Source organism: Geotrypetes seraphini, chromosome 5 (assembly GCF_902459505.1).
Source record: "Geotrypetes seraphini chromosome 5, aGeoSer1.1, whole genome shotgun sequence".
NCBI classification, from domain to species: domain Eukaryota; kingdom Metazoa; phylum Chordata; class Amphibia; order Gymnophiona; family Dermophiidae; genus Geotrypetes; species Geotrypetes seraphini.
The window spans coordinates 45,716,094-45,731,083 of NC_047088.1; the positions used below are offsets into that span (position 1 = coordinate 45,716,094).

At 47.8% G+C, this 14,990-nt stretch overlaps 1 protein-coding gene across 11 annotated transcripts in view; it reads left to right on the top strand.

Annotated features, from left to right (window-relative positions):
• MBNL3 (muscleblind like splicing regulator 3) overlaps positions 1–14,990 on the top strand; it is a 293,323-nt gene that overhangs the window by 231,271 nt on the left and 47,062 nt on the right. For 8 of the 11 annotated variants that reach the window (XR_004539476.1, XR_004539477.1, XM_033944821.1 and 5 more), the window contains one exon: positions 9,226–9,279. The exons of the other annotated variants lie outside the window; for them this stretch is intronic. Coding sequence is in view for 6 of the 8 variants with exons in the window: in XM_033944821.1 (XP_033800712.1) it covers positions 9,226–9,279 (54 nt within the window). In the remaining 2 variants the exon portion in view is untranslated. The remainder of the gene's footprint in view (positions 1–9,225; positions 9,280–14,990) is intronic. 11 annotated transcript variants of the gene reach the window in all.

The window sequence follows — 14,990 nt, forward strand, 5'->3', positions numbered from 1 at the left end:
CCCACTCTCCACTCCATTTTTGCTCGCTGGGGCACTCCGCAGGTGGACCTCTTTGCAGCTCCTCACAACCATCAGCTGCCCCAGTTCTGCTCCAGACTCTTCTCTCCACATCGTCTGGCCCCGGATGCATTCCTACTCGACTGGACGGATCGGTTCCTCTATGCCTTCCCTCCACTTCCTCTGATGTTGCGGACCCTGTTCAAACTCCGCAAGGACAGAGCCACCATGATTCTCATCGCCCCTCGGTGGCCCAGGCAACACTGGTTCTCCCTCCTACTTCAACTCAGCTCCAGGGAGCCCATTCCTCTTCCTGTATTTCCTTCTCTGCTTACGCAGCAACATCAGTCTCTGCTACATCCCAATCTGTCTTCCCTCCACCTGACAGCTTGGTTTCTCTCGGGCTGACCTCTCCAGAAAACCTGTCTCAGCCTGTCCGTCGCATTTTGGATGCCTCCAGGAAACCCTCCACACTCCAATGTTACCATCAGAAATGGACCCGGTTCTCCTCTTGGTGCCTTCTGCATCATCACAATCCCACCTCATTGGCGGTGGAGACTGTACTGGACTATTTGCTCTCTCTGTCTAACGCTGGTCTCAAGTCTACCTCGATCAGAGTCCACCTCAGTGCCATCACTGCTTTTCACGAGCCTATCCTTGGAAAACCCCTCACGGCTCATCCTCTGGTTTCCCGGTTCATGAGAGGCCTTTTCAATATCAAACCACCTCTTCAGCCTCCCCCGGTCATCTGGGACCTCAATGTGGTTTTGTCAGCCCTCATGAAACCCCCCTTTGAGCCTCTTGCTACTACCTCGCTCAAACTTCTCACATGGAAGGTGCTTTTCCTCATTGCCATCACCTCTGCCAGGAGGGTCAGTGAGCTGCATGCACTGGTCGCCGATCCACCGTTCACTGTTTTTCACCATGACAAAGTGGTTCTGCGCACCCATCCTAAATTCCTTCCCAAGGTGGTTTCAGCCTTTCACCTCAATCAGTCCATCGTGCTACCTGTCTTCTTTCCAAAACCCCATTCTCATCCTGGGGAACAGGCGTTACACACGCTGGATTGTAAGCGTGCCCTTGCGTACTACCTTGACCGTACCAGGGCCCACCGCTCCTCTCCTCAACTCTTCCTGACCTTCGATCCTAACCGTCTAGGTCACCCTGTCTCTAAACGAACGCTGTCCAATTGGCTTGCTGCCTGTATTGCGTTCTGCTATGCTCGGGCCGGCCTGTCACTGGAAGGAGCTGTCACGGCCCATAGAGTCAGAGCTATGGCTGCTTCTGTGGCTTTCCTCCGTTCCACGCCTATTGAGGAAATCTGCAAGGCGGCCACTTGGTCTTCAGTTCACACATTCACTACTCACTACTGTCTGGATGCCTTCTCCAGACGGGATGGACACTTTGGTCAATCTGTGTTACAAAATTTATTTTCCTAATGGCCAACCATCCCTCCTCCCTTTCTGTTAGCTTAGAGGTCACCCATACGTTAAGAATATGCTGCCTGCTTGTCCTGGGATAAAGCACAGTTACTTACCGTAACAGGTGTTATCCAGGGACAGCAGGCAGATATTCTTACGACCCACCCACCTCCCCGGGTTGGCTTCTTAGCTGGCTTATCCTAACTGGAGACCACGCACTCCTCCGTCGGGCGGGAAGACACTCGCGCATGCGCGGTGCGGCCAACTAGAACTTTCTAGTTAAAAAGGTCCGTACCGGGGCTCCGTCGGTGACGTCACCCATACGTTAAGAATATCTGCCTGCTGTCCCTGGATAACACCTGTTACGGTAAGTAACTGTGCTTTTTGGTAAGCGTCTTGAAATATCTTGTAGAGAGCCCTTTCTGAAGATCTTGGAGTCTGGGATCTCCCTACGCACTGCTTTTTCTTTTCTGGCGAAGGTAGTTTTGGCTTTTCGTGTAAATCAGGAAGTGCGCTTGCCTGTATTTCAACCCACCAGGTCTAAGTCAAAAGACTGCGTTTTGAAGAAGTTGGACATGCACAGAGTGCTCCTTCGGTATTTAGAGACACCAATGAGTTTAGACTCTCAGACTATTTGTTTATGCTTACTCATTTCTCCAAGAAGGGCGCTCCAGCTTCCAAAGCCATGATTTCCAAATAGATCCGTACAGCCATTTCGTCTGTTTATGCCTCTCCAATTTCATTCTTGAATGCCGGGCAGTCCTTTAGGCCTTGAAGATTTCTGTATCATAGGTTAAGTTCATACAGGGGTACCTTCTGGGGTCCTTTGATGGTGCTTTGGCTGTAGTTCCTATATTACTTTGAGCAGAACTGTTGTTACTTGGGAATGTTCCCATGAGTGTTCCTACTTCACCTGTAGTTGATGGAGCTCTTTATGCTTGGGTACTAACTGCAGGTGGCAGCAGAGCTCCCTGTGAAGTAGAGGACAGTCAGAGAAAAAATCCAGAGTGGATTCCTTCTGCAGATGGCTTGCAGCCATTGGGAGTGAACCCGCATGTCTAGAATGACTCACCTATCTGGAAAAGATATGATCAAAGTAAGGACATAATCTCTTTTTAATAATCCCATGAAGAATCTATCATGTATGAGCAGCATTTATCTATGGCAGCAGTATTTCCTTTTTTTTTTTTTTTTTTACAAAGTTAAGATTTTATACAGTATAATAAAATTGATTTAATACCGTGTGTCTAGACCCCTTGACCTCAGATAGTTTTTCAAAGAATATTAAATTCAGTATTTTAGTGCTCATTTGTATTTTAAATGACTGAAGATTTTGTAATGTTTAATAAATAACAAGAACAGGTTATAGTACTTAAAACGGTGACATGTTTTATTCATGCTGTTGGGCCCTGTTACAACTAATTAACCGTATTGCTAGCAATGCCTAGTGGCTTTAAAATATTTATTGATTGCTTGTCACAACACTTTTTGTTTGAAAGCAGGATCTAAATTTTTCATGAAACCTATTTGAGGGTGGATGCATTTATTTTTTTTTTCTACTGATACTCTGTATAAATCAGGAGAAGCATTTTGTTTGCATAAGCCACTTTATCCCAGGACAAGCAGGCAGCATATTCTTAACACATGGGTGACGTCACCGACGGAGCCCTCGGTACGGACCTTTTTAACTAGAAGTTTCTAGTTGGCCGCACCGCGCGTGCGCGAGTGCCTTCCCGCCCGACGGAGGAGTGCGTGGTCCCCAGTTTCTTCGTTTCCGCGGAGCGAAGAAGACGCGTGTGTTTTTTCAACGGCCGTTGAAACCACTTTTTTGCCTTCCCGCTCGCGCTTTTTTCCCTATTTTTTCTTCTTTTGCCTTCGGGTTTCTTTTTCCTTTGCTTTGTAAAAAAAAAAAAAAAAAAACTTTGCTTTTTTTTTCCCTTTTTTCGATTTTGCCCCGGCGGGGCCTGTTGCCATTATACAGGCCTCGGGGTTCGATTTTGCGGAGGCTGTTTTCCCCTTCATGCCCCCGCAGGTCGGTTTTAAAAAGTGCCAGCGGTGTGCACGCCCGATCTCCATCACTGACCCACACAATTGGTGTTTGCAGTGTTTGGGTCCGGAGCATCGGGCGGACTCCTGCACCCGCTGTGCCACTCTTCAAAAGAGAACCCTTAAAAACCGAAGAATTCAACAAACTCTTCTCTTCGGCACCGGGTCGGCGATGGACTCCTCGACATCGACAGCGGTACCACAGAAATCGTCACCGTCTACTTCGACACCGCCCGACCCCACATCGGCGTCTCTGGCGCCAGGTAAGCCGGCTAAGAAGCCTTCCTCTTCCCTCGAGCGCCCTCCAACTACGGTGGCGACGCCGACCTTGCCGGCATCGCACCGGTCCCGCAAGCGCTCCGCCCCGATCTCGGTGAGTGCCTCGTCATCGGCCTCCTCATCGCCGGGGCGTGGAGCGGCATCTAAGGAACCGAAGAAAAAGAAAGCGGTTCCGATGCCACCCCTAGATGACCGTATCTCGGCCATCTTAAAAGTTCAACTCCAGGAACAGTTACAGCAACAACTCGAGCACCTGTTGCCCACTATCCTGGCACCGCTCCTTCCGGTACCAGACCGGCCCGAGCCCCGTACCGAACCCCCGGTATCCACCCCTTCGGTACCTATCAACACCTCCATGCCGATTCTTTCGGCTGAGCAGCTTCATACCCATCCAGTGGTTCACTCCCATACCACATCGGATCCTCCTTGGCACCAAGCAGTGCGTCATTCTTCCCGGGACCGGGATCGACGCCGGTCTTCCTCTCCTGGTACCGTTTCGGTGCGTTCTGGGAAATCTTTATCCAAGACCCGCCATACCGCACCTTCCACCCCGGTGTCTCGACATGCACCAGAGGTCCGGGACCCTGACTTATGGGAGGAATCCCCTCTCGGTACCGAGGAGGATCCCTCCTCATCTGATGAGGACCCGTCGGCACCCGATGCCACCTCCAAACCGGAGCAGTCCTCATTTTCTAAATTTCTGAGGGAGATGTCTGCAGCCCTGTCCCTTCCTTTAGAATCTGACTCAAAGAAGTCTCAAGCCTTCCTGGAGGCTTTAGATTTCGAACAACTTCCTAAAGAGTTCCTCAAGCTTCCCGTGCATGACATCCTACGGGAGACTTTTTACAAAAACTGGGAGAATCCCCTTACGGTACCGGGGGCCCCCCGTAAACTGGACAACCTCTATCGAGTCATCCCTATCCCAGGGTTCGACAAGTCTCAATTGCCCCATGAGTCCCTTCTTGTTGAATCCACCTTGAAAAAGACTCAGGGCTCCAGTGTCTATGCCTCTACCCCTCCTGGCAGAGAGGGTAAGACCATGGACAAGTTTGGCAAGAGGCTCTACCAGAATGCCATGCTGGCCAACAGGGCGAACAACTATTCCTTCCATTTTTCTTTCTATATGAAACATTTGGTCCAACAACTGTCTGCCCTCCAAAAGTACCTGCCGGAGCGCAAGGTCCCACTGTTCCAGCAGCACATCTCTGGCCTTCTTCAGTTGCGCAAGTTTATGGTCCGCTCGATATACGACTCATTCAAGCTCACCTCCCGTGCCTCTGCCATGGCCGTAGCCATGCGCCGCTTGGCCTGGCTGAGAGTCTCCGACCTGGACATCAACCACCAGGATCGTCTAGCCAATGCCCCCTGTCTCGGGGATGAACTTTTTGGAGAGTCACTGGATTCCACCACCCAGAAACTCTCCGCCCATGAAACAAGGTGGGACACCCTGATCAAACCAAAAAAGAAGGCTCCACCTGCCCGACCTTATCGACCTCAGTCATCTTATCAGCGCAGGTTCTCAGCCAGGCCACTCAATCCGCCTCCTCAACAACCTCGGCGGCCCCGTCAACAGCAGCATCATGCCCAGGCTCGTTCTCAGGCCACTCAACCCTCCAAGCCTCTCCAGCCTGCTAAGCAATCCCAGCCCTTTTGACTCTTCTCTCCAGGGCATAGCCAGTCATCCACCCTCGCTACCTCTTCCACAACCAATCGGAGGTCGTCTCACCATATTCTCCAGCCGTTGGGAAGTCATCACATCGGACCAGTGGGTCCTCAACATCATCCGCCACGGCTACTCTCTCAACTTCCAGACTCTTCCATCGGACAACCCTCCCGTAGAGTCTGCTTCACACTCATCTCAAACCCCCCTCCTCCTGAGGGAGGTTCAATCCCTCCTCCTTCTCAATGCCATCGAAGAAGTACCTCCAGATCAAAGGGGTCAGGGATTCTACTCCCGCTACTTCCTGGTACCCAAAAAGACGGGAGACCTCTGTCCCATTCTCGATCTCAGGGACCTCAACAAGTGTCTGGTCAAGGAGAAGTTCAGAATGCTCTCCCTTGCCACGCTCTACCCTCTTCTTTCTCAACACGACTGGCTATGTTCCCTGGACCTCAAAGAGGCCTACACTCACATCTCCATCAATCAGAATTCTCGCCGCTACCTGCGGTTCCAGGTGCTGCACCACCACTATCAGTACAAGGTGCTACCGTTCGGCCTCGCTTCCTCACCCAGGGTCTTCACCAAGTGCCTTATAGTGGTAGCGGCCTTCCTCAGGTCTCACAACCTCCAGGTGTTCCCCTACTTGGACGATTGGTTGGTGAAAGCACCTTCCTCTCAACTTGTGCTACAGGCTACTCATCACACCATCTCTCTCCTCCACCTCCTGGGGTTCGAGATCAACTACCCCAAGTCGCATCTGCTTCCCACCCAGCGACTTCAATTCATTGGAGCAGTTCTGGACACCACACTAATGAGGGCTTTTCTCCCCTCCGATCGTCAGCGGACCCTGCTCCACCTCTGTCGTCAGGTGCTCATGCATCCCTCCATTCCTGCCCGACAGATGATGGTCCTCCTGGGTCACATGGCCTCGACGGTGCATGTCCTTCCTCTGGCACGTCTCCACCTTTGCACGCCTCAGTGGACTCTCGCCAACCAATGGTCACAGACTACAGATCTTCTTTCTCATCCCATCTCTGTGACATCATCTCTTCAGCAATCTCTCCAATGGTGGTTGAACTCCTCAAATCTTTCCAGGGGTCTACTTTTTCATCTACCCCCTCACTCTATGATCATCACCACGGATGCGTCCCCCTATGCGTGGGGAGCTCACCTAGGAGATCTACGCACCCAGGGACTTTGGACCCCACAGGAGCGTCGTCATCACATCAATTTCCTGGAACTCAGAGCCATGTTCTACGCCCTCAAGGCTTTCCAACATCTCCTCTGTCCTCAAGTCCTCCTCCTGTGCACAGACAATCAAGTCGCCATGTACTACATAAACAAGCAAGGCGGCACCGGATCTCGCCCCCTTTGTTTGGAGGCTCTGCGCATCTGGACCTGGGCCACGGACCGCAATCTCTTTCTCAGGGCGGTCTATATCCAGGGCGAACAGAACTCCCTGGCCGACAATCTCAGCCGCATCCTTCAACCTCACGAGTGGACGTTGGACCCTCCGACTCTGCTCTCCATCTTTGCTCGATGGGGCACTCCGCAGGTGGACCTCTTTGCAGCACCTCACAATCATCAACTGCCCCTCTTCTGTTCCAGACTCTTCTCTCCTCACCGTCTGGCCCCGGATGCATTCCTGCTCGATTGGAGGGATCGGTTCCTGTATGCCTTCCCTCCACTTCCTCTGATGTTGCGGACCTTGTCCAAACTCCGCAAGGACAACGCCACCATGATTCTCATCGCCCCTCGGTGGCCTCGCCAACACTGGTTCTCCCTCCTGCTCTAACTCAGCTCCAGGGAGCCCATTCCTCTTCCTGTGTTTCCTACTCTACTTACGCAGCGGCATCAGTCTCTACTGCATCCCAATCTGTCTTCGCTCCACCTGACAGCTTGGTTTCTCTCGGGCTGACCTCTCCAGAGAATCTATCTCAGCCGGTCCGCCTCATCTTGGACGCCTCCAGGAAACCGGCCACCCTCCAATGTTACCATCAGAAATGGACCAGATTCTCCTCGTGGTGTCTCCGGCATCATCAGGAACCCACCTCCTTAGCGGTGGAAACTGTATTGGAATATTTGCTCTCGCTGTCCAATGCTGGCCTCAAAACTACCTCCATCAGAGTCCACCTCAGTGCCATCACTGCGTTTCATGAGCCTATTCTCGGAAAACCCCTCACGGCTCATCCTCTGGTTTCCAGATTTATGAGAGGGCTCTTCAATATCAAACCGCCTCTCAAGCCTCCTCCTGTCGTCTGGGACCTGAATGTGGTTCTCTCAGCACTCATGAAACCTCCATTTGAGCCTCTTGCCACAACTTCGCTCAGGCTCCTTACCTGGAAGGTGCTTTTCCTAATTGCCATCACCTCTGCCAGGAGGGTTAGCGAACTGCATGCACTGGTTGCCGACCCACCGTTCACTGTTTTTCACCATGACAAGGTTGTTCTGCGTACCCACCCTAAATTCCTTCCCAAGGTGGTCTCGGCTTTTCACCTCAACCAGTCCATTGTGCTGCCCGTCTTCTTCCCTAAGCCTCACTCGCATCCTGGAGAACAGGCGTTGCACACGCTGGACTGTAAGCGTGCCCTTGCTTACTACCTTGATCGTACCAGAGCTCACCGTACATCCCCTCAGCTATTTTTGTCTTTCGATCCCAACCGTTTGGGTCGTCCTGTCTCCAAACGGACACTTTCAAATTGGCTTGCTGCCTGTATTGCATTTTGCTATGCTCGGGCCGGTCTCTCACTGGAAGGTGCTGTCACGGCCCACAGAGTCCGAGCTATGGCTGCTTCTGTAGCTTTCCTCCGTTCCACGCCCATCGAGGAAATCTGCAAGGCTGCCACTTGGTCCTCAGTTCACACGTTCACTACTCACTACTGTCTGGATGCCTTTTCCAGACGGGATGGTCACTTCGGCCAATCGGTGTTACAGAATTTATTTTCATGATGGCCAACCATCCCCCCTCCCTCTTTGTTAGCTTGGAGGTCACCCATGTGTTAAGAATATGCTGCCTGCTTGTCCTGGGATAAAGCACAGTTACTTACCGTAACAGGTGTTATCCAGGGACAGCAGGCAGATATTCTTACGTCCCACCCACCTCCCCGGGTTGGCTTCTTAGCTGGCTTATCCTAACTGGGGACCACGCACTCCTCCGTCGGGCGGGAAGGCACTCGCGCACGCGCGGTGCGGCCAACTAGAAACTTCTAGTTAAAAAGGTCCGTACCGAGGGCTCCGTCGGTGACGTCACCCATGTGTTAAGAATATCTGCCTGCTGTCCCTGGATAACACCTGTTACGGTAAGTAACTGTGCTTTATGCAGAAGGCCGGGCCTGCCAATTTAATGCACACCTAGTAAATTAGGATGGGAGTTAAAAGGAAATGCTGCTGAATGTTATCACTGGTTTTCTTTGAATTCTACCTGGGACTTTAAAGATTTGGTGAAAAGCGTTTTTAAAGATGACCTTGCTAGAATATCACTAGTCTGCATTCTGAATTAAATGATGTTTTATTAAATGATGTTTCATTCTTAAAAAAGAAAAAGTTGAGAAGCTTGTTTAAATTTACATGGCAAATTATTTTTGTGCTAAACATATTAAGCCAAAATAGATAACCAGCAAGAGTTAGAATAAGTGTAGTGAACACCCCATGTTGTGCATGCTTAGTCTTTTAATATATTGTATAATGCATTCATTTTTTTTCTCTTCACCTCTCCACAATGTTGCTCTCCTTTTGACACACCTTTGCTTGCTGTTTTTTGTTGTTGTGCTTGAACCCCCCCTTGGCCCATTGCCATCATGTGCTCGCTGCCTGCTAATTAAGACTCAGCCAGCTGTCAGATCACTGAAGCGACCCCTCGAGGCAACCTTTGACCTGGTACTTGGACCTTTCACCTTCTTGCTTTGCATGTAACCATCTTAGACTATACATAATTACCTTTTCATTTGTGTCTCATGTGATCCATAAAGAGCCTGTCCATGTCAATTTGAAATGTTTCAGCATTCTTAGGGCATAAGAATCCATGGCAAAAAGTATTGAGTTATTTTGGTGTGGCCCTTTTAAATGTTATTCAGCCTTTTCCCCATCTGTAACAAAATCCCATCTTTTGAATTGATAATGATCACTGCTGAAGCATTATGGGAAACATGGCTGTATGCAATTGGACCTGTAAGAAGTGTATTATGGGAAAAATGTTATATGTAAACAGCCCCAAAATAAGTGTATAGTATTAATGCTATATACTCAATGAAATGAAGAGTAACTGAAAAGATATGAATAACAACTTGTCAGATTTCTTCTTGGCACCCATCTCATCTTGCTTCTGGCTGCTCTTTAAAACTGGCTTAATGCAATCAAAGAGTGGGTTCCAGGGTTTGTGGGATCATCATTTGGGTAGTGGGGGAATATCTGGTTTTGGATTTAAAAGTAGTATTGTGGCATTTGTCATTGACTAATAAATAAATAAAATAATACAAATTATATAAAATGACCTGTTAAAGAGAATACCAAGGATGTTTGCCACCTAGGACTTCATACTTTATGCCTTGGGTTGTTTATGTTGTCACTCTTCTTGATCATGTAAACCTTTCCATTAATATTTGAGAACCTGACCATTTCAAATTGTACTGGGCTGAAACTTAGATTCCATTTTTAAAAGGAAAAAAAAAAAGGTATTTTTATATTCTAGTGCTTAAATAGCATACTTTCAATGCATCTTCTGTTTTTCTTTGTTTGATAGGCCAGTTTTGCTGCAGGTCCTGGGTTGTGTTGCCATGCTTCTTCCTTGCCTGTGCTTTTGCTCAGATCGGCCTCTATTCTGCTTTCTTCACATGCCATGTAAATGGCCAAATATCTGCCAGTGTTTGGCCATGGCATTAATTTTTCCTCTTTGTTTTGTTAGAAAAATATTGGCTCAGGGATTTGTTATTCCATCTGTGAATTCCGCAGAATAAAGGCCAGTACACATGGGAATATAAAGTCAGGGAGCCCCGGCTTCTGCTCTGCCTCAGCTCTGCAGTCACAGCATGGTGGTGCCTTCCAAGACCTGAAGTACAATCTGCTAAAGGACAAGATAGCTTTTCACCCAGCATGGAGGCCAGCATCAACTGTACTGAGAGACCTAGAGGGATGGGAGAGGGAAATACCTAAAAATGTCTGTATATGGCATCGCTTCTAAAGATGCCATTTCAGCCTAACCACTCAAAAAAGGTGGCTAGACTGAAATGCTACCCATTGGTATACACCACTAATTCGTAGTATTATATACTTTCAGGGAGAGAAAAGAACTGAAAACTTTATAAATGTATACATACATGTTTGTTCAGGTTTTAGTGGTTAACTGAGAATGCAATGATGAATAAAATTATAATGAGTGACAAAGGGTTTTTCTGTAATCAATCACTTATCTCCCCTTTTACTAAGCCGTGGTAGAAGTTTCTACTGTGGCACGGAGCACTAAATGCTCCAATGCACATAGAATTCCTATGAGCGTCAGAGCATTTAGTGCCCCGAGTCACAGTGGAAACCTCTACTGTGGCTTAGTAAAAGAGGCCTTAATTTTTAAAGCCAAGAAAATGAAATTATATATGATCCTAACAATGTAATAGGTTGATGTCATCTACTTCAAATCAGGAATGAAAATTTATAATGCATTCTCTTTATTGTGTCTTTTGCACGCAAATTGTTTTTCTAAAAGATGGGATGATTCTTGTTATTGAAGGAGACAATTTAGTTGAACTGGTTTAACATTTCTCAAATAAGCAAGCTCCTAAATGCTCTTAAAGCTAAGATCCTTATTAGAAGCATTGGTTATGTTTTTATGTTGAATTGTTTGCTAAATGCATGTTTCTTTTCTAATATAATTTCTTGGAAGTACACTAGTGGTTGAATTAAATCTTAATTAGGAGGCTGTTTTTGCAATATTGAGAAACAGGATGCAAATGAGTTCCTGACTTATCTGCATCCTACAGATAAAATATCACAAGAAATTTTTTATGCATTGTCATGATCATGAGGTTTATGCATTATTGGCTCTGGGAGCTTATAAGAAATGTAAAAACTAAAGTGCCCCTTTTCATGGTGTGATATGCAGGGCTGGTGCTAGACATAATGAGGACCCTAAAGCTTGCTTGCAGGTTGTCCCAGTTTTAACTTCAGACAGGTTTGGGGCCCCAAGTGACATGGGGGCCAGGGCAATTGCCTTGTTTGCCTACCTCAAGCACTAACCCTGGTGGCATGTTGTTAGGGAGGCCATGCTCTATGAAAAAGGTCTTCTCCCAGGGGGCCTCAAATTCCACTAATATGAGCTATGGGAATAAAGTTGGAAAAAATGCCCCCCCCTCCCCATCTTCTCAGAAACAAACCCTCCCTCCCTCCCTCCCTCCCTCCCTCCCTCAAACCCCAAGTACAAAACAAACAAAAATGTACTCCCAAGTAAGTCCAAAAGAGGGCAGGAACAATTCCAACTCCTACTTTGGCAGCAGTATCTTAAGATATGGCGTTGTCTAGTCCCCAATGGTATGTTCCAATATACACTTGGGTATTTTTTTTTTAAAGAAAAGTTATCAATTGTATTGACATTTGAGTATTTATAAATCTTACAGAAGTTTTTGTAACATTGACGAGTACAAGGAAATTTGTGGATAGAAGCCCGTTGCCGTCTTTATTTTCCCCCCTCATGTTTGAGAGTCTTCTCTGTGATTTTGATTTTTTAAGAAGGGGTTAAAATCGGAGTAGTTTGGTTTTGTTCCAGTTAAAGTGCAAGAAGGAAAATGGAATCAAATAATTTGAATATTTCAGCCCAGCAAGCCCAAGAACTGCTGAATCTCAGTAACCAAATTATTTAGGGAGGACACAGTCTATTTGAGCAATGATTACACTATTAAAATACTCCACAGTTTTTCGCAGTGAGGCTTTAAGGATCCCTATCTGTACATTAGCCTGAACATGGCTATGTGAGTGACTTGCAGTGGCGTACCTAGGGTATGTGGCACCCGAGGCCCATCATTTTTTGACACCCCCCCATCTATATGAAAAATATGATTTTTAGTAACAATCTACATATCGCACCACAAGAGTGTACCTAGGAAAAGGCTGCATCTTAAACACTGCAGTGAGCACTAGAACACCAACACATACATTGTAAAACTAAACAAGCCAGATCCCGCACAGTCAATTGATCCTGTAGTCTATGCCAACTGAAAACTGTGTTCTTTTCATACACACAGAACAGAGATACACCCTCGCCCAAAATGGAATAATCACAAACTAAAAATAGAAATATGTAGACAAAAGTTAAACTGATCCGCCAAGAAACCAGACCCTGGATACAATGCAACACCACAAAAAACAGTAACACATGTCCTCTAATACAGTGCAAAATATAAAGACAGTAGATGTAAATTTGAAAAAACTGATACATAACAATCACCACTTTATAAATTAACAAATAAAAATAAAACAAATAACGAGAAATAAAAAAATACCATTTTATGGACTAATCCCCGTAAGCTCGGTCCCCATCCCCGCAAACCACCTGATTCCATCCACACAAGCCTTGAATTGTTTATATTAAAGTATAAAAAGAAACAATATTCTGTACAATTGTCAATTTATAAATCAGCGTCTTCTCCCCACTCTCTTCCCCATTTCCCTTCAGCATCCTCAGCCCACTCTCTCTCCACTTTCCTTCAGCGCACGCACATAAAAACAAGCAAGTAATTTTATATCATTTTCATTCTATTCATTCATAGAAATTAAAGTCTAGATAATGCCAGTCACATAACAAAACATGATTTTACAAAAATAATTCCCTGCAGTCAAGCCTGCAAGGATTACTAGATGTCTTTCAGCAGCTCCCCTCCCTCCCTCCCCCTTACCTTTGTGGCCAAGTCAAAATGATCTACCAACAATAAAATTTTAAAAACACAAAGCACGCTGTACGCAGAGAAAATGTTAATTATCATTTATATTCCGCGGGTTTTCAAAGAGGTCAAGGCAGATGACTTTATGCAATGTCACCTCAGTAACAACTATACAAAAATAGACAAATATTCCCCCTCCCTTTTTACTAAACTGCGATAGCGGTTTTTAGCGTAGGGAGCTGTGCTGAATGCCCCACGCTGCTCTCGACGCTCATAGGCTCCCTGCGCTAAAAAACTCTATTGCGGTTTAGTAAAAGGGGGCCATAGTGCAAAATATAGACAGCAGATATAAATTTTCAAAACGGACACATTTTGATCACTAAGTTGAAAATAAAATCATTTTTCCTACTTTTTTGTCTAGTGATTTCATTAGTCTCTGGTCCTTCTTCTGGTCCTTCTTCTTTCTTCTCCTGCCCCCCCCCCTTTCTTTCTCTCTCCCCCTGGCTCCCCTCTTTATTTCTGCCTTTCTTTCTCTCTCCCCCTGGCCCCCTCTTTATTTCTGCCTTTCTTTCTCTCTCCCCCTGGCCCCCCCTCTTTATTTCTGCCTTTCTTTCTCTCTTCCCCTGGCCTCCCTCTTTATTTCTCTCTCCTCCTGGCCCTCCTCTTTCTTTCTGCCTTTCTTTCTCTCCCCCTTGACCCCCCTCTTTCTTTCTGCCTTTCTTTCTCTCCCCTTGGTCCCCCTCTTTCTTTCTGCCTTTCTTTCTCTCTCCCCCTGGCCCTCCTCTTTATTTCTGCCTTTCTTTCTCTCCCCTTGGTCCCCCTCTTTCTTTCTGCCTTTCTTTCTCTCTCCCCCTGACCCCTCTTTATTTCTGCCTTTCTTTCTCTCTCCCCCTGGCCCCCCCTCTTTGTTTTTTCCTTTCTTTCTCTCTCCCCCTAGCCCGCACAAAGCCATCGTGCCAATTTCTCCACTTCCACGATTCTTTCCCTACCCTCACCCCCAAGCCAGCAGCCGATTTCTCCCTGCTCCTTCCCCGATGTCCTGAACTTCATCAGGCAGCAGCAGCATTCACAATTCACTGCTGTTGCCCGCTTCAGGCCTTCCTCTCTGTCGGGTCCTGTCTTCATGAAAACAGGAAGTAGGCAGGACCCGGCAGAGAACAAGGCCTGAAGCCGGCAACAGCAGCGAATTGTAAACACTGCTGCTGCCCGAAGAAGATAATGGCGCACCGAGGCAGTCCGCTTCTCCCCCCTCCCAGCCGAACCCCCGCTGACCCTCTATCTCCCCCCCGTGAACCTTTCCGACCTTCCCAGCTTTCTCCTCCCTCTGCCACGTCACTTATGACGTCATCAGTGATGCGGCAGAGGGAGAATAAAGCAGACGCTACTGGAGGGAGGTTTGCTGCTTTCGCTGGGAGGGTCGGAAAGGTTCACTTGGGGGGGGAGAGATAGGATGGTCAGCGGGGTTTCGGCTGGGAGGGGGGAGAAGCGGTCTGCCTTGGTGCTCCAAGGCCTGGCGCCATTACCTTTTTCGGTAATGGCGCCGATGCTGCTTTCGCTGGGAGGGTAGGAGCGCGATAGGGACCGGGCCAGCTGTACACCCCCCCTAAGGCGGCACCCGGGACGGACCTCCCGCACCACCCCCCCCCCTTGGTACGCTACTGCCCTGGGGAAACAGCCTGCAACAAGATCGCGCGATGCCAGCGATCTTTGCTTGCTTCGGCTGTT